The 18,980-nt window shown below is 32.0% G+C and overlaps 2 protein-coding genes across 3 annotated transcripts; one reads left to right on the top strand and one right to left on the bottom strand.

Moving 5' to 3' along the window:
- Positions 1–1,386: 1,386 nt before the first annotated feature.
- On the bottom strand, positions 1,387–5,427 carry LOC105641777 (AP-1 complex subunit sigma-2). Of its 2 annotated transcripts, none has more exons than XM_089716285.1 (8): positions 5,193–5,427; positions 4,422–4,508; positions 4,093–4,184; positions 3,879–3,987; positions 3,164–3,199; positions 2,851–2,937; positions 2,705–2,772; positions 1,387–2,052 (listed from the first exon to the last, which is right to left on the bottom strand). In XM_089716285.1, the coding sequence occupies exons 1-8, from the start codon at positions 5,193–5,195 to the stop codon at positions 2,037–2,039; spliced, it is 498 nt and encodes a 165-aa protein (XP_089572411.1). In that variant the 5' UTR covers positions 5,196–5,427; the 3' UTR covers positions 1,387–2,036. The 2 variants fall into 2 exon arrangements, with proteins under 2 accessions (XP_089572411.1, XP_089572408.1); XM_089716282.1 differs by having other exon boundaries at positions 1,387–2,055.
- Positions 5,428–10,637: 5,210 nt separating this feature from the next.
- On the top strand, positions 10,638–18,206 carry LOC149499248 (synaptotagmin-2-like). Its single transcript, XM_089716294.1, has 12 exons — positions 10,638–11,101; positions 11,349–11,447; positions 11,557–11,607; positions 11,688–11,811; positions 12,276–12,394; positions 12,489–12,590; positions 14,832–14,906; positions 15,870–15,946; positions 16,067–16,313; positions 16,399–16,749; positions 17,220–17,348; positions 17,897–18,206. Exons 1-12 carry the CDS (start codon positions 10,991–10,993, stop codon positions 18,026–18,028), a joined length of 1,617 nt encoding a protein of 538 aa, XP_089572420.1. The 5' UTR covers positions 10,638–10,990; the 3' UTR covers positions 18,029–18,206.
- Positions 18,207–18,980: the final 774 nt, after the last annotated feature.

An 18,980-nucleotide genomic window follows, 5' to 3' on the forward strand; every position in this document is an offset into this window, starting at 1 on the left:
TCTACCAATAATTAACAATTATATAATAAATTTATTATATTAATAAAGAACTCTTTATTTTCTTTTTATGCAATTATTAATAATACGAATAATAAATTTATTGCATTACAATAAAACTCTTCAATTTTTTTCCATTTTAAAGAATTATACTTTTTAATTATTTTATTTATGGGTATTTACTTCTTTGCTCTATCAATTTTGATATTTTCTTTTGTACCATTATGCATTTTTTTTAAAATTTTCAAGCGGAGCTGAAGCTGAGTAATTTGAGTCTTAGTCTATGTTTAGTTTAATGTAATGCAATGTAATATAATCAAATATATAATGTAATGAAAAATGTAATAGAATGAAATGTAATTAAGATTCCATTACTATGTTTGATAATATAATTGAAAAAAATTTATGGAATGTAATAACTATTCTATTTTTATATTTATTTATAAATATGTAATGTAATTAGCATACCATTGTCACTCTACCACCACTACCACTTCACCATCATCACTACCATAATCACTCCACCACCACCGCCTCATAGTGGTTCAAGTGGTGGTAGAGCAATGAAAATGGTTGTAGTGATGAAGCAGTGGTGGTAGTGGTAGAGCGGCGGTGGTGATAGTGGAATGGCAACGGTGGTGGTGGTGGTGGAGTTGTGATGGTGATTGTGACGATGGAGCAGTGGTGTTGGCGGTGGCATTGAACGGTGATGGTAATTGTGGTGGTGAAGCGGTAATATTAAATAACTTTGAATGGTGTTAAATAACCTTAATGTAATTGATATTACATTTAATTGATGTAATTGACCATCAATTTAAGTAATCAAGATTACACATATAATCTTAATTACATTACACCATTAAAAAATATGTCTAACCAAATAATATAATCAATTATATAATGTAATACTCATTTCATTATATGGTTGATTACATCATACAAAATCCGATAACATCTTCAGTAAAACACTAAAAGCTAGAAATATTGATTTATCAAAAATAGAGTTGAAGTTATATTTCTCAGAATTATTTGTGATAAATCCGTTTCTCTCTCCGACAATTTGCCTCTATGCATAACAGATTCAGTGGAGAGTGAAAAAATAAAAATAAACAAAGATTATTGCTGGGCACACGAAATCGATATCAAAAAGAAAACATTTGCCACTGAGTCTGCCAACAAGCCTGACAGATTCAGTAACAGAATTTTTTTTTTAACAAAAAAGAATTTTTAATAGAACTTCATATTATTTTTAAAGTTTTCGTGAAAACCGAATATGCCCATTTATTTCTTCTTACAATTTTTTTTTTTTTAATTCCTTATTGGGAATATGAGAACGCCGAATCCGTAGAATATTTTGCACTGAACAGAGTCACAAATTAGGAAAATCCATTTGCACCGAACCCGCTTACAGATTAAGAAAATTCACTTTACCAGTCAGGTTAGGGATTCAAAATTTAGAAGCCTCACTCTGGACTTTACTTAAATATTACAAGAAGCAAGTATATGCCAGCCCGAGACTGCTTCTGTCAATGTAGACATCTAACTTACAATTCTCGATTCAGTCAATCAAATTTATATGCCACCTAGCTAAGCTTTATGTTGATATGATTCAACATATTTTCAACTTCGTTTCTCGTATTATCCAGAATATCCTACCCATAGCCTCACAGGTTCTGTAACTAGATTCTAGGAGAAATAGGAAACCCTATAATGCAAGTATGCAACAATATAACCTGACATTTGAATGACTCCAATGGCATAAATATCCATGTGTTTCCTTGAGGAATCGCAAAGGCAATTGAAAATATTCCTATGGAGCAAAAAGATACATATAATTTTAAACAAATAACAAAAAAAAAAAAGTCGATTTTGATAACCTAATGTCGTCCACTTCAGCTGGATGAGAGCATTTTATATATTACATCCAACAGCAAGCCACAAGCACTCCAACTAGCCGGGGAAGTATATATTCAATGAGGTGGCTTAACACTACACAGTACCATTTTCTGGACTCTCAGCAATGTGTTATACAGTGCATTTTAAGACCGAGACATGCTGCTTCAAATCAAACAACACAAAAGACATAAATAAGGGAACTGATTTAGCCTTATTTCATCCTTCAGGATCCTATGATGGAGCCTTAGTTTACTAGTTTTATTGGGGTTGGGAAGCAGTAATGCCACTGTCATTGCCATTGCAACCACTAACAGCACATTGGCGAAACCAACTTTCCCATCATAACAACACAAATGTTAACCCATCAGAAAACAACTTATCATGGAAAAAAAAAAAAAAAACATTCGTTCCTGATGAACCATTGTTGGAAATTTGGGTGAAGAAAGTTCATCTAGAAGAAATTTAAGAATCCAACCTAAATGTTCCGTCAATCTGTGTTAACAATAGGGTTAGCTTCTACTTAATTAGTTGTTCTAGTACTTAAAAAATGTCACTGCCAACAACATTCACACTTTCACAATGCATTTAAGTTGTAATCAGCCTCAGTTGATAAAAGCCCTAATATAAGGAATATGAATCACATTTGACATAAAGTTTTAGGTGAATCACAAATGCTATCTAATATAGTAAAATACATGCATAACATATATTTCACAGATCAAAAGAAAAAATTATAATGAACATCAACAATTGGCAGCAGGGCACCTCAAAGTCAATGAATACAAAATACAATTGCTCTTTCATATCTTACTTGGTGGCCTGGGCAATAATATTACTTATGGAACTGGCCTGCTCTTTTGCAGTCTCCACCAATGAATCCTACAGCTCAATGAATGATGCACTCAGAAACCTGTAAGAAGCTAAAATTTATGATAATGTGAGAAAAAAGAGTTATACCTGCGTAGCTATTAGCTTGGCAACTGTTCTCTTGCTCGACTCCTGGAGCTCCCCAGCAATCAAAAGCTCATCCAATATGTAGTAGGCCTTTCACATGAAAGAGGCAAACAACTAAGCAAAAAACATTGAACATCCATGTACACAAAATAAAAATTAATAATCTAATTTAATTACTGAAGCATATATAATAACCAATTGTAACATAATTACCAATAATAACCATATACTAAATTTAACTTTCCAATGCTAAGTTAAAGAAGGAAGGGGAGGTTAGAAGATGGAGCAAATCTTGATTGGAAGACAATAAGCATACCTTATGGAAGTTGAAGATCAAATCCAACTCACAAACCTGCATGGAAGCATAAATCAATTGTCAAAAAAATCAAAATGTAGGACTATGGCCCTTTTTTTTTTTTTTTTTTTAAGAAAACATGGTCATTTTCAAAGAAATAACATTCCATTTTAAAAACAAGACTCAATTTCCAAGAATTCTGCATACTCACAAAGACGCAAATACCCACAAAATAAGCACATAACAGCCAGTCCATCAATTACTGATCACACTGATTGCCACTCACCATTTAGAGTTCATATAAGCCTCTATCAAAGATCAACACCATCACAACCCACATCTTTTGTAAACAGCTCTCTCTCTCTCTCTCTCTCTCTCTCTCTCTCTCTCAAAGATCAACACCATCACATCTCTCTCTCTATCAAAGATCAACACCATCACAACCCACATCTTTTGTCTCTCTCTCTGTCTCTCTCTCTCAATATAGATAGGTGCAAATCACCAATCACACAAGTTCTTATATTTGTAACTATACATATCCTCAAAACACCAAATACAAACATCATAACAAACATAACAATTCCCGGTCCAATTATTGCGTCATAACAAACATCATAAAATAATTCATCTTCTCAAAAAATATTTTCTACAAAAAAAATTTACCATATGAAAATCATTTTCCAAGAAACAAAGAGCCTAAATGAAAATGAGTGGAAACAGTTTTTAGTTCACTCACACTGCCAAAGTATCGATCCAAAATCTCAACATAATGATGGATCATTTCAAGGACCTCTAATTCGTTGTCATCCTGATCAATGCACATGCAGAAATATAGGCTAGCATACCTGCTTATGCATTGGAAGCAACACATTGATCAACAATAAAATGGAAAAACATACTTCACATACTCTCTACATAACGGCGAAGGTAGTGTCATATTCTTACATTACCTTTTATAAACAACTTTATAGCCTCTCCATTCAACAAAATTACAAAGCTTGGGCCCTCGACTCAGAATTACCCCACTCAGCTCACGAATAACCTTCAAAAAGTGTTATCATACACAAATAAATATTATTAATGTTAAGAAAGCACAACATTGTTAGAAGAATTTTCAAAAGGATGTTTGCCACAACATCGTTAGAAGAATTTTCAAAAGAATATTTGCCGCTAAGACCAACAATCTGTCATCATTGAGGCCCACTTAAAAGATATTTATTTCAAAATTTGGGATACCTAATGGAAAGATATGAAAGAACAAAAAAGTCTTAGTCATTACCTTAGTTCTTTCCTTCTGTGAATAAGCTGAATACCATTTTGTCAACCTCACTTTTCCTTGTCGACTAATAAGAAGGACAAAATGAATCTAGAACACAGCAGAACATAAACCATTATTGCTTTTATATTCTTATCAAAGCCAATAGAATTAAATCAATGACATAAATTCGTAAAGCATTTCAAGATAATTAGAACATATGTATAATCAAAAATAATAATTCATATTTGAATTGGAAGTCTAAAAGTAAATCACACATGTAAAAGACTATTATTTTCTTCCTTCTCATTTTTTATTCAGTCGATTACTAAACCCAGAAAGGAAATAAGTTCTTTACACCTAATGAATAAAGATTTAGAAAGATCTTTGTAGAAAAATGAAACTCCAGCAATACCCAATGCACAGAACAAATAATCTTATGACTTGACTATGAATCACAAATGGGTTTTTTTTTTCATTTTTTATTTTTGAAATTCGTCATTGGACGAGTTAAACAAAGAACCAATAAAAAATTATACGCTTAACATCTCTCAGTTCTACACAATTAGACAATTACGAATATCATAATTTTAAAATCAAAACCATCAACAATCAGATTCGCAAAGCAACCAACTATTTTCCCGTTCAAACTGGCTAAAATAAGCAATCGGAAATGAAATAAGAATACAAGTAAAAGATCACAGATACGAAATATTAGATCCAATTTTTTTAATGACTTGAACAGATGAAAAGAGAAGAAAACCGATAGAAAACGCAAAAAATTAAAGAACTTACCATTTTATGGAGTCTGTCTGTTCTATTAAGAGATCCACAATTCTATCAAAACAACCAAAACCCCTGCTGCAGCCAATCTACTCTGTAGTATTTTTCTTCTGTTATTTTTCCTCTTCTTCTTCTTCGGGAAATCTAAATCAGTGAAAAGTTGGGCCGAGCCAATGTTATTAGTACTGTTTGACTAAATACCAAAAAGATGCGAGAGAAGAAGACCGTCTGGCCTGGAATGGCAGCTGGTCCCATTACCCACTTAAAATGTATCAAACGAACCTGATTATAAATCTGGTAATAAAATTCATCTTCAGAAATTATGCTTATTACCCAACCTATCTCAATTCCCATTACAATTACTCTTTTAAATATCCAACTCGTTTAAATATTAAAAATAAAAATAAGTAAAAGTTATAAAATTATATTTTGACTTAATAGAAAATATAATATTAATATTAAATATAACTATAACATTAATTATAATTAGGAAGGTATATATAGTTTTCTTTTGGAAAAAATAATTATTTTAAATATCTTTTAAAATATTAGTTAAATCGATAATATGTATTGAGTGTTTAAATCTTTAAATCTAAATTCGATGCAAATAATAAAAATACTGTTATGCCTATTTATTCACCTTTACTTATTTTAATACTGGAAACGAATGTCGTACGGGTCGGAAAAAATTGTTATCCTTTAGCCTTCTTGACAAGGGGCGGATCCATGCTTGTAAATTTGTCCTATCCTCGCTCGAAACCTAACCAGATGCAAAATCTCATCCCATTTTCCACCTTATTAAAAAAAACAAAAAAGAAATCCCCTGTCTTTTGACAAAAATAATGCTCTCCAAACAAAATAGTTTTCCATCTAATGTCATTTCAAAACTATTTATTAATCTAATGTTTGTTCTAATATGGGGAGAGAGTGTTGTATATGAATGCAATAGAAAAAGTAACCGTACTAACAAGATAGTCAGCAATATATACTAAATACATATTAACATACACTAAAAATATTCTCAACATCTAGAAGACAACATCTAAAAATATCATACTAGAAATATTAACATCTAGAAATATATCCTAAATTCATACTAGAAATATTCACATCTACTAGAAAACTTATTCTAGAAATACAACATTAAAAATATTATTTGAATATAGCAATGATCTATATTATATAAATATTCACATTAACAAAAAAATAAATATTCATGTTTATTCCACCAAATAAATATTTATGAACTTTTATTATTTTTAAAAATTATGTCTTTTTAATTTATTAATAAGTTTAAAATTTATTTATATTTATATATAATAAATATACCTTTAGAATGAAAAACTAAGCCCAAATGCCAATTTCTCGGAGCAAAAAAAAGCAATCTACAGAAAAAAATTAACAAGGCATTATTTAATTAGAAATGAAATTAAAAAAATTTATACTAAAAATAAAAAAACTAAAATATAAAAAATTATTTACCTTTATCGACACCTTTTTGATGGGGTTTCTTCCTTCTTTCTATGAAAAATGCTTGAACTATTGTGCTGAACGAGTTTTAAGTGATACCGAGTGTTGTGGTAGTTTGAGTGTTGTGGTATTGCGAGTGTTATGATATTGTGAACTCCTCTTTAATAAGAAAAGTTGAGTAAGGGAATAAGGGATAGGTAATAGCTATAAGGAATCGAATCCCTGATTCTTTGCATCCTTTCAATCACGTTAAGTTTTTTGAATGTCATGGCTTGTCCAAATAAAGGAATTGGCACCAATATATTAACAAGCCGTGTCAATGCAAACATATTGCACCAAAACCCCTAGATCATACATGTGTTTTGGTAAAAAAATATTTGGAGTGAACAAATATTTTTTTTTATTGAAACCACTGATTAATTTGGTAGACTCTTAATAAAACATTATTTTTCAATGTACTTTTTGTTGACTAGTGATCACATCCCGTAACTACAATAAAACCACCAAATGAATTGTGTGTTTTAGTGAAAAGACAAATTGATAATTTTAAATTTTTATTTTATATTGAAATCACCAATTGGATTGGTAGTCTCAATACAAAATAAAAATTTTTGTTTATTCATAGAACTAGTTTTTGCTGACTGCTTATCAATACGTGTTACTTTTTTATTGTTGGTGGTTTCAGTACAACACTCTCTCTCCATGTTAGGACAAACATTAGATTGATAAATAGTTTTGAAACCATTAGCTTAGAAAATAATTTTTTGAAGAGCATTGTTTTTGTCAAAAGCTCTAATCCGCGAGCCATGTAAAACCTTATAAATTTTATTTATGTAATTTACCAAAAAAATCTTATGGAATTTTAAATTTTACAAGTGAGCTATAATTCATTGAAGTTACGAATTTGATAATATTGTACCATTCTCTATACCGGTAATAATAGTTTTTGGCTGTTTTGAATATTTATATGCAAAATATTCACTTAATGTGTATTGAGTATAATTTTTGAACAATATTTTTTACATTTTTCAACTTTTTAATAGGTATTTAATTGATCTAATTTTATAAGATTGAGTTTTCAATAGAATAATTTTTGCAAGTTGAAGTATATAGAATTTTATAAGTTGAATTGTTCGATAGATGAACATAAAAGTTGACAGTGCCACAAAAAAATTTTTTTTTTTTATGTAAATTATAAGTGTGAATTTATACATTGGACACATATAAAACACATATATTATATGTAGTAAAAATTAACAAAGAAATATATTAATATGTTTTTTTTATTTGAACAGGCATCTAAAATATTGACTCATTTCGTCTTTGGTAATATAATGATTGTCTCATTCTTTATGAGGCGGGTAGGATAGTCTCTACAAAATTGAGGCATTCTGCCTTCTCCAATGGAAGTGGATAGGATATCATAGAGTTAAGCTACCTTGAAATCTGTTTAAAAAATCTGTCACATTACTATTTTAGTGCCCATATCCAAAATTCATTTAAAATTTTACTTTATACTTATACGAATATAGTACTTGTAACTTTTAAATTACCATTTAAAATAAGTGGTGAGTTTTTATATTTTTTGAGAGACAATTACTTTGTCTCTATCTTTTTTTTTTTTTTTTTTTTTTTTTTTTTGTAAGAAAAATACTTAGTTGTATTGCCCATTATGATAACTGTGTAACAAAAACTCAAGGATCAAAGTCTAAATATGACAACGACTAAAACTAAGAGAAGCTCTTGCAATAGAGTGAGCTTTCTCATTCAAATGCCTACGCACCCATCCAATTCTAATATCAGGTTTGTCAACTAAAATACTTTTATAGTCTCAGACAATAAGATCAAACTCAAAAATATCAATAAAGGTCGAATGACAAGCATTAACTAACAGTTGGCAATCCGAGAAAATACTACCATTATGGGGCATCTGCTGCTGAGCATAGAGGAGGCAGCTTATGAGAGAGATGGGTTCAACAACCGCAGGATCTGCACCATCCTCTTGGTGACCTAAGACAGCACGCATAAACTCGCCTTTTGATGTCTGTAGCAGGGAACATAGCCCATCAGTAAAGGCTAGCCACTCATTACTTGCCACTTTAATCGTGTGGGACACTGTCAGGGTAGGGTCTGGGGCTCGTGTCACCTGTCGCACTAACCCATAAGCATTCTTTGACAACTTGGAAGTCCAGCCAATAGCGAGAGGTGGAGAGGTGAATTTGTTGCGGTGAAAAGTAGGAGTCGTTCCATAATCTCTCGTTACGACGTGACCATAGCTTCCATGCATGAAGCACGATCCATATGCTGAGACGAGACCACCTGCACAAACCAATCTGAGAATTTGACATCAATACGTAAACCAAAATTGGGAAGGTGAAACCACCCAACCTCCAAACATTCACTGTCCTAGGGCAATGAGCAAGAACAGGGCGGATCTAGAAAATTTAATTAGTCGGACAATACATGAAACTAATAATTCAATGGGGCAAAAAGTAAAAATTTAATGAAGTAAATATAAATTAACATAATTATATACACTAAAATGGAAAAAAATATAAACTAAACTGTAAAAAATTAGTGGGAGCAATTGCCCCCATTGTAGATCCGCCCTTGATGGTATATTTGTCTTTCAAAAAATATAAAGACAATGTAATTTTCAAGATATCTTTCTTACTAATAGCTATTATTTGATAATAGCTTTTAATATAACATTTACATAAAAATTTTAATATCTTTATTATTTATAGTGTTTAGTAATACCGTGTTTATATTAAAAGTCAAAATACTACTTTTATTATTGTAATATTTGGTAATGTAGAGTTTAAACTAATATTTAAGTTACCACCTTTTAATGTTTAATGGTCGGTGAAAATAAAATAGCTCATAACTACTATAATAATTAATAATTATCAAAACAACTAATTTTGAATAAAGACTTTAATATAATAGACCTAGAGATCTAATCCCATACATGTCATAGATAATAATTTGGGGTAATTATTATAAAGTCTCTAGACTTTTGTTAAGTACACTAATAAGGACATAATTTTCAAAATTATACTATTTAAATCCATGTATTATAACTATGTTACACTGCAGGTCAAACGAATAATTTTTTCATAAAGTAGAAATGAAATATCAAAAGCACCTTTTAAGAATAACTTTTGTTAAGGATTAAATAGTGTAAAATTATGCAAAAATTGAAGTCTTTATTAATGCATTTCACCAAATTATAAAGATTCGCGGTGATTATTTTTAGGGACTTTTTTGACATTTTATGGTCGCTTAAAGAGAAAACTAATGGCCAAAACTCATAGTGAAATCAAATTATAATATAAGGACTAAATAATATAATTTTAAAAAACTGAGGTCCTTATTAATTCATTTGAGCAAAACCTAAGGGGTTGTATAGCAATTACCCATAATAATTTTACTAACTATATTCATTAAAATTAATTTATTAGCTATCTAAAAATCTGAACAAATCGAGAAGAGCAGATATCTGAGGATACCCTATTATTTGCATCCCTATTTTGCAAAGTGATTGGCAGGTATAATTACGAAATAAAGTCCAATTTACTTTCTAAACATGTTATTCGGAAAAAAAAACTAGAGAATCGACATTTTAATTTAAATTACCACATGGACTTGTACTTTACATGTAATTTACCGTAAAGGTTTGAATTCATCCACGAATTTCCTAAATTGCTCGACAACTTGGGTAAATTTAATGTTTTGGGCAAATTACTCGCGAATTATAAGTTGATGGATAAATTGAATTAAAATATCAATTTTATAATGAATATGGGGGCAAATTAGACTTTTCGTCGATAAATTAGTATTGGCATTATCCAAGTATAGTCATGCAGCACTACAGCCACGTGTCTACATTGATATCTTTAATAGGTCCCACGTCCAGGTGCCTCAAAATAGAAACAAAGTATAACGTGTTTGGATTATTAAAGAAAAGGAAAAAAAAATTAAATGCATTGCACGCACTTTGTAGCTAATGAAGAGTTTCATACTTTCATTCTCAATTTTTGTCCTTTTCTCTCTCTGTATGCTTCTGCGTTATGGTTCGGTGACTGCAACTGCATGGCTCGTGACACCTTTCGCTCCTCTTTCTCCGTTGGATTATTCTTTTAATACGATCAATCAAGGTCATGCCAGTCATTTCGTTAATACCTATGCAAAGTGCGTGATCGGAGAAACCGAGAAGATTTGGCGAATGAATTTTCTTTTGCATTCTGATTAAGCAATAGAGAGAAAAACAAACGAAAGAGGATTTTGTTAATTAAGAGACTGTTTGGTTGCGTGGAATTATTAAGAATTGAGAGAAAATGGGTTTTTTCAGTGCGATATTCGGTTTGTTTGGATTTGGTGTTGGAATTTCTATGGGTCTTTTAATCGGTTATTACCTCTTCATCTATTTCCAGCCCAGCGATGTTGAGGTGACATTTTTTATCTCTCTGTTTCTTGTATTCATGTCCATTTGTTCTCTTATTAATTTTTTTTTATTTATAGGTTGCTTGTGTTTAATATTTCTCATTTTCTGCTTGGTTGCCTAGAAATGCTAGGAAGAAATTGTAATATTTTTGGTGTGTTTTCAGAATTTTGTCATTAGACACAAATTCGCGTGCATGTTCTGTCTTCAGTAATTGTAATTTGGTTTCAACTATTGCATGTTTGCTTGTTTAGGATCCTGAGATTCGTCCTTTGGTTGAGCAAGACCAAGAAACTTTGCAACGGATGCTTCCTGAGATACCTCTCTGGGTGAAAAATCCAGACTATGATCGTGTGAGTGATTAATATCTCTGTTTTTCTTCCTATACTATAAAATTTTACAAGTGTGTTTCGCATTTTATTTGGACCAACTTTACTAGCAATGCCTTTTGGTATTTTGTAGATTGATTGGCTAAACAAGTTTCTTGAGCATATGTGGCCTTATCTAGACAAGGTTTGAACTCTGCTCAAATTACAGTTTTCTTTGTTGGTGGCTTGTTGCTTATCTGATCTGTTTGTATGTTCATTACAAAGGCCATTTGCAAGACTGTTAAGGATATTACGACGCCTATAATTGCTGAGCAAATTGCCAACTATAAAATTGAATCGGTTGAATTTGAATCACTTACTCTAGGATCCCTACCACCTGCTTTTTCAGGTTAGTAGATCTGATTATTGCTTTTTAAAAAAAAAAAAAAATTCTTCCTTTTATTGTATCTGTGTATAGAGAAAAAACATTATTGTTTAAAATGGCTTCTTAAGCTTTCTGTGGACTGTCGATGCATTTCATAGTTGTCATGAATTTTGGTGTACAAGGTGCTTTTACATTTCACATGAGAAGTTATGATCATAATAAGGAATGACATAGTTTTGTGAGCCTATATTACTTAAATGTTAAGGTTTAAGAATATGAACTCTGAAAATGATGACAATATGTGGTGAGAGCTAATTCCTCTTTTTGATTTGTAATTTCACAGTAAACCTTTGTAGATCGTGTGGTGATTATCAGGGAGAATTCAATTTCTAGGATATTGTTCCTGTATTTAGTTCTGATGCTTGTCATGTAGAATGCATTTTCTTTTCAGTGTCTATTTCATCTTTTGCATAAGTTTTTTTTATCAGGAATGAAAGTTTATGTTACTGATGAGAAGGAGCTGATAATGGAAACATGCTTAAAGTTGGCTGCAAATCCTAATATTACTGTTGCTGCTAAAGCATTTGGATTGAAAGCAACTCTTCAGGTTAATGCATTCTTCGCTTACCTTGGAAGGAAATTGCAAGGCTGTTAAGTCATGTTTGGAAATTTCTTATATTGGACTGTTTGAATAATTTCAGGTGGTGGATTTGCAAGTTTTTGCTTTACCACGTATAACTCTGAAGCCCTTGGTGCCTAGTTTTCCTTGTTTTTGCAAAATCTTTGTCTCTCTCATGGAGAAGGTTGGTGAATGCATTTGTCTTTCTTTTATCCTGATAGTTAAGCAAGTTCAAATCATGTTTACTAGATGTCTAGATCTTCTATAATCTAGATATTTGGAACTTTCCTGATAATTTATGGTCCTCTTTTAGCAGCATGAAACTGGGTGATTTTTTGTTTCATTACTGCTGTTTGTGAAATTTATTATTTCATAGTATTCGTTAACAATTTTTATTCCATAGTATCAGTTAGCAATTTTCTGTTTTTTTTTCTCCATATAAGGTTATAGCCTCTGCAGTACATTTAAGGTTTTGGTTGAATTGAAGTATTTTGGGTGTTGAACTATTGCTGTGTGTCACCTTATCAGGCAGAACATGTGCCACTTGTGTGGCACACATCTCTGTAAAAAGTTATAATGATGGGCATATTTGAAGAAAAGAAAGGGCCTATGGCTGTTTAATCTCTTTGTTTGTCATTACATGAATATTCCTATAACACCATTTCTCGAGGCTTTGGATATTGTCAATCATAATGATGTTAAAGTCAAGTAACAGATAGCCAACAAATTAGACATGTCTTTGGCTTGCCCAGGTGCAACTTATTTATAAATGAGCTTTAAATTTTGAGGCTCATGCTTAACCTCATTATTAAACTAGCTCTAGCTGAGTAAATTGTGATATTGTTCTTGTTAAGAATCCGCATCGATTAAATATCATATCCACAAAGGGCATATAATATAAAGGTGGCAAGCTAGCTAGCTAATTGGTTAACACTAACCTTTTAACATTGGTTGGCCCAAACTCAAGTAAGCACATATTACACATTTTCACCTCATGCTGGTTTAGTTATCCTTCAGTTCATCGGTGTTGCCGTTGCATTTTAGTTCGGGCTCTCGTCTGGATGTCCAGTCCCAGCTAGACCTATTCAATTTCAGGGCAAAAAGCCCATTTCAGGGGAAGGATTTCAAATGTGAAGTGTCAATCGGATGTCCAGTCCCGGTTGCACTTGAGGGGGAGTGTTAAGAATCCTACATCGATTAAATATCATAGCCACAAATGGCATATAAAGGTGGTAAGCTAGCTAGATAATTGGTTAGTACTAACCTTCTAGCATTGGTTGACTCAAGCTCATGTAAGCTCATATTATACATTTTCACCTCATGGGTCTGACCTCTTACCCAATTCAGTTCTACCCTTTCATTTGTAATAGTTTTAATTCAGCTCACTTGTGAACAAGCAGAGAGGGTTGTCTTAATTGACTTAAGCTGTATATGAGACTACTTGCTCCTTCTTTAAAAAAGTATTCAGATATTTAAACAATTTCAATTTGCTTGACTATGTTTTTTCTTTTTACTGAGATTATGTATTATAAAATTTGTAATTGTTAGAGACCACTCTAGAGGTATATAGAATTTAAAGAAAAGGTTCAAGTATAATTTTTTCAAATAAGCTTATAAACCATATAACTACTGAACTTTAGTCAGTTGAGCTTCACTTATCTTGAGTTTGGCTTACTTAATTATTCAGTTTTGAAAGCAAGCTCAAATTGGCTCATTAGCTAACAAAGGAGCTCATATGAGTTTTATCAAACCAAGCTTTGAGCACTCATGAATGGCTTGGCTCATTTACAGCCCTGCTAGTGGAGGAGGCATTTGAGGATTTAGTAATATTAGCAAATTTATAGTTTGGAGAAGTTTATGTTATAGTTTGGTTTGGCTGGAATTATGCAACCTGAATATTTAATTGTATGATTTTGTTAGCTACTTACTCTACTTTTCTTAAGGTTCTACATATCCAGATAGGAACTTATTAGTTTGCTTATTTGTCATTCATTCAACCGAACTGTGTCCCTGATGTATGGGTTATTTCTATCAGCTGAAAGATGCTTTAAAGTATTAATGCTACAGTAGGAGTGGAGACAATCTGCAAAAGATCAGTTATGCCAAGTTTGCATGCTAAAGAAGTATACAAGTTATTTGAATGGGCAGAAACTGTCGATTCTGCTCATATTTATTGTAATCTGAGATATAATCTAAAGACTTCGTTTTCTTTAAGCGCTCTATCTCTATGAACCTCTAAGCAAAATGTTATTGTGAATTTTTCTCTTGGCAATGAATTGTTATTCTGAATTTACAGGGCTTTATATTGAGCTAGATTTAGACCTGTTTGTTTTTGGTCATATACTTTCATAAGGTGCACATACGCATGCTAACACTTTTTGTATAATTTTCATCTCTTTTGATTTATTTGTGTTTGTTTTTGCAGCCACATGTTGACTTTGGGCTGAAGCTTGTGGGAGCTGACCTCATGTCAATACCTGGCCTCTACAGGGTTGTCCAGGTAAACATTCATTGAAATTTCTATTCAGCTCTACTCCCCTTTTCTTGACTTTTTAGTTTTCACCATCCAACTAGTTGGCCGAACAAGTTTTGTTAAACATATTATGTTGCCTTTTAAGTCAGAATTGGCTTCTGATCATTTGTATATGGTGTCCACCTGGTAATATTATCAAGAAAATTTTAGATCATTAGTGCCTTAACTTAGCATCTAATCCTAAATAATGTTCATAACCTGATTGTTTTCAAGGCCCTGGCTGCAGCCTATTGTTTTCCCTAATATTGTATTGATTGATTCAACTTGATCTGCTTTTCAGAGTCAGAGGAAGAGAATGCATTCTTCCAAAAATTGTTTTCTTAAAAAGTGGCATGAAAAAAATCTTAACATATAAGTGATTGGTTTAACAATTCTAGGCTGATACTAATTATTCGTATTAAAACGTCTATTGTATATAATATTAAAAAAAAAAAAGAAAAAAAAGAAAAAAAAAAGAAACATCTATCAAATAACAGCATCTACAATTGGAAAAATAATTTCAGGGTTGACAATGGATGCTATATGTCTTGATATTGATTTATAAGCTGATATACACTAAATATTCGTTTTAAAAGGTCTATTGTATATAATATTCAAAAAAAGAAACATCTATCATATAACGGCATTTCCTTGTATAACTGCAAATAATTTCAAGGTTGATGATGAATGCTTTATGTTGTGATATTGATTTATAAATTTTGTAGTTGTCCAATAAAGGACAAAAAGCAAGTGCTTAAACAATAGAACTTCTGATTTATGTTGCTCTCTGGCAGCGTACAACTATTTCTTCCTTTTACAGATTTATTTGCTAAATAATAAAATTGTTATGTAAGTGCCATCTGAAGGCATTTTAGAATTTGACAGTGATGTTAGCTAATATTGGTTTTTTGAGGTTCATGATTTTAACAGCGTTATTTTTCCCCCTTCCAGGAGATCATTAAAGATCAGGTTGCCAACATGTACCTATGGCCTAAAACCCTAGAAGTAACAGTCATGGATCCTGCAAAGTGGGTTTCTTCTATACTCCAGAAATTTATTTGAGCTTTGACAACTTGAAATTAGTTCTAGATCATAACAAGTTTTCTGTAAGTACACTTTGTGTTTTCTGAATTAATTGGAAAATGCAGAGCTATGAAGAAGCCTGTGGGAATTCTCAGTGTCAAAGTTCTAAGGGCGATGAAGCTCAAGAAGAAAGATTTGCTTGGTGCTTCAGATCCATATGTGAAGATAAAGTTGACTGAGGATAAGCTTCCATCCAAGAAGACCACTGTAAAACATAAGAACTTGAACCCAGAATGGAATGAGGAATTCAACTTGGTTGTTAAAGATCCAGAGACCCAAGCTGTAGAGTTTCATGTTTATGATTGGGAGCAGGTAAAGATAACTACATGCTTTTCTGGAAATTATCATCTTGTGCTTCTTATTTGTTTATTGCAAACTGTTTATTCCCTTTTCTTAGGTGGGCAAACATGATAAGATGGGTCTCAATATAGTTCCTCTGAAGGAACTCCCCCCAGAGGAGCCAAAAGTTCTGACTCTTGACCTCCGTAAAACTATGGACTCGAATGATCCCCAAAATGATAAGTCACGTGGGCAGATAGTGGTGGAATTAACATATAAACCCTTCGAAGAGGAGGACATGCCTGCAGGTTTTGAAGAGACAAATACAGTGCAGAAGGCTCCTGATGGAACCCCTACCAGTGGAGGTCTGCTTGCAGTGATTATTCATGAAGCTCAGGATCTTGAAGGAAAGCATCATACTAATCCACATGTACGGCTTATCTTTAGAGGAGAGGAGAGGAAAACTAAGGTATATTCGTAAATATAGCTTTGGCTTTAGTTTTTTAGTTATTTCTGCCTGTCTGTGTTTTTATGTGGATATATGTTTACATTTCTTCTGGTCTTTGTTTTTCTCATTTATGGTGCATCGTTATAATTCTTGAAAATTTTTAGGAACCTACATTGGACCTTTCATTTAGTTTGGTTAGGAAAGCTACATGATAGTTATCTCATCTAAGTAATTTTTAGTTGAATTGCCAGGTGCTGTAAAATAAATGGTGACTGTTTCCTTGCAATGAAAATTGTTGATTTAAAATATTTATTTAAGTCCATTTCATTTTCTTTTCTCTGTTGATTATGCCTGCTGTTCAAATGATGGAATCCAAGAAATGGGAAACTTCTCTGTGCATTGAAATTGATGGGATATATATGGTTAGTCTTTCTGTTAAGTTGAAAATAATAATAATAATAAAACAAAATTCTCGTGTTCTGTTGGTATAGCATATGAAGAAGAACCGAGATCCCAGATGGGAGGAGGAATTCCAGTTTATGTTGGATCAGCCTCCGACTAATGATAAGATACATGTGGAAGTTGTCAGCACCTCATCAAGGAACTTGCTGCATGCTAAGGTATGGCCTATATGGTTTCCTTTTGGTTTTGTACAAGGCTTTTGGAGAGAATGATGTTACTGAAAGTAATTATTTTCATTTCAGTTGTCATGGTGATATAATGGTGCAACAGATTTTGATTTTATGCATTGAACCTGAATAAAAAAGGGGAAAAAAAAAATTCTATGTTTATTCTATGGAATTTAAGTTTTCTCACAAAGGTCAAGTTAGGAATCCTGGATCTTTCAAACTTTGCTTTGGCCTTGATTAAACTTTGTGCCTTTCTTTGGAGATCATTGAACTAGACACATTCTTAGATTCTAGAAACATACTCATAGGAAAGAAAGGAATGTTCGACTGGCCACTGCAAACTGTTTTGTGCATGTTTTTCCTTAGAGTTGATTTCTCGATCATAACATATGTATGGTTAAATAAAAGCTGAAAGAGTTGTCGCTAGTCATGCTTCACTTCTCGGATGAGTAGTAATTATTTTGGTTAATTATTTAGTTTTACATTAATTTTAACTTTCTTTACTCAAATAAAATGTTCCAATGTTTTGTTTTGATCAGGAGTCTCTGGGTTACGTGGATATTAGTCTTGCAGACGTTGTTAGCAACAAAAGAATCAATGAGAAGTATCATCTTATAGACTCGAAAAATGGTCGAATTCAAATTGAGCTGCAGTGGAGAACATCTTCGTGAGCTTATTATTATTGGTTGTTTTGTTTTCATTAATTCACTTATTTTATTCGAATTTTGTTTTTAGGTAGCACCTGATAGGAATACGAATCTGTAGTTTCTGGCCTAAAGCATACCAATTATTTTTGTTATCTGTAAATCGTTACAATAAAATGAAAAGAAACCATCGCTGACTCTGTAAGTTAGATTTCTCCTTTTTGGGCATTTTATTTATAGTTGAAATAACCTCTTTTACCTGAAAAGTGACTTCATGACAGAACAAAAGTCTGTCAGTGTATATCTGATATGGCTACATGGGGCTGTGAACCCAGCACAAGTTAGCTCTCTGTAATGAGAACTGTATTAAAGAGGTATATAAAAGGAACAACTGTTTATTTATTGATTAAAATTCCTATTGTGAGACACTTTTTTTTTTTTTTTAAATAATATTTAATTAACACAAATTAATAATTTGGTAGCCCATAACAATTTTCTTGGCTAATTTCCTTTTCTTTCCAAACAAGGTGAAATGGGAATAGTCATAGTTGTCCTTTGCTTTCGTCAGTGCAAATGAAGTAGGAGGTAAAGCTGCAATGCTAGAACAAATTTTGACTTTGAAACTCAGGACTTGCTCTTCTTTTCTATCTACTTTCAAATTTAATTTCAAGTATTTTCATGGTTATCTGCCTTCAATTTTTATGCCAAAACAAATTAAATTTATTTATTGTATATTATTATTTTGGTTTGAACGCAAACGAAATGAATCAAGAAAGGGAGACAAACGGAACGGACTATATTCTAATAATTAAAAAAAAAAAAATGTAAGGAGGCCATTTGATGAAGTGTTATTTCAACGAGCCACGTAATGATCGCAAGTAAGTTTGGTATGTAAGCCTGCATGAGATAAGAACTTATTACTTTATCTAATCTAATACCATTGGTCCCTCTTATCTCCGAAAACCAAAATAAAAATAAA

This window comes from Jatropha curcas, chromosome 1 (genome assembly GCF_041381405.1).
Source record: "Jatropha curcas cultivar XTBG-Jc1 chromosome 1, XTBG_Jcur_1.0, whole genome shotgun sequence".
NCBI lineage: Eukaryota > Viridiplantae > Streptophyta > Magnoliopsida > Malpighiales > Euphorbiaceae > Jatropha > Jatropha curcas.

Bases quoted from the DNA above. Each gene is read 5' to 3' on its own strand.
- LOC105641777 (XM_089716282.1), bottom strand. The intron at 3,200-3,878 runs GTGAGTGAACTA...GCTTCCATGCAG, and splicing joins TGGATCGATACTTTGGCAGT to GTTTGTGAGTTGGATTTGAT. The intron at 2,938-3,163 runs GTATGCTTATTG...TTCATGTGAAAG, and splicing joins TGATCTTCAACTTCCATAAG to GCCTACTACATATTGGATGA.
- LOC149499248 (XM_089716294.1), top strand. From the start codon at position 10,991: ATGGGTTTTTTCAGTGCGATATTCGGTTTGTTTGGATTTGGTGTTGGA. The intron at 11,102-11,348 runs GTGACATTTTTT...TTGCTTGTTTAG, and splicing joins TCCAGCCCAGCGATGTTGAG to GATCCTGAGATTCGTCCTTT. The intron at 16,314-16,398 runs GTAAAGATAACT...CCCTTTTCTTAG, and splicing joins ATGTTTATGATTGGGAGCAG to GTGGGCAAACATGATAAGAT.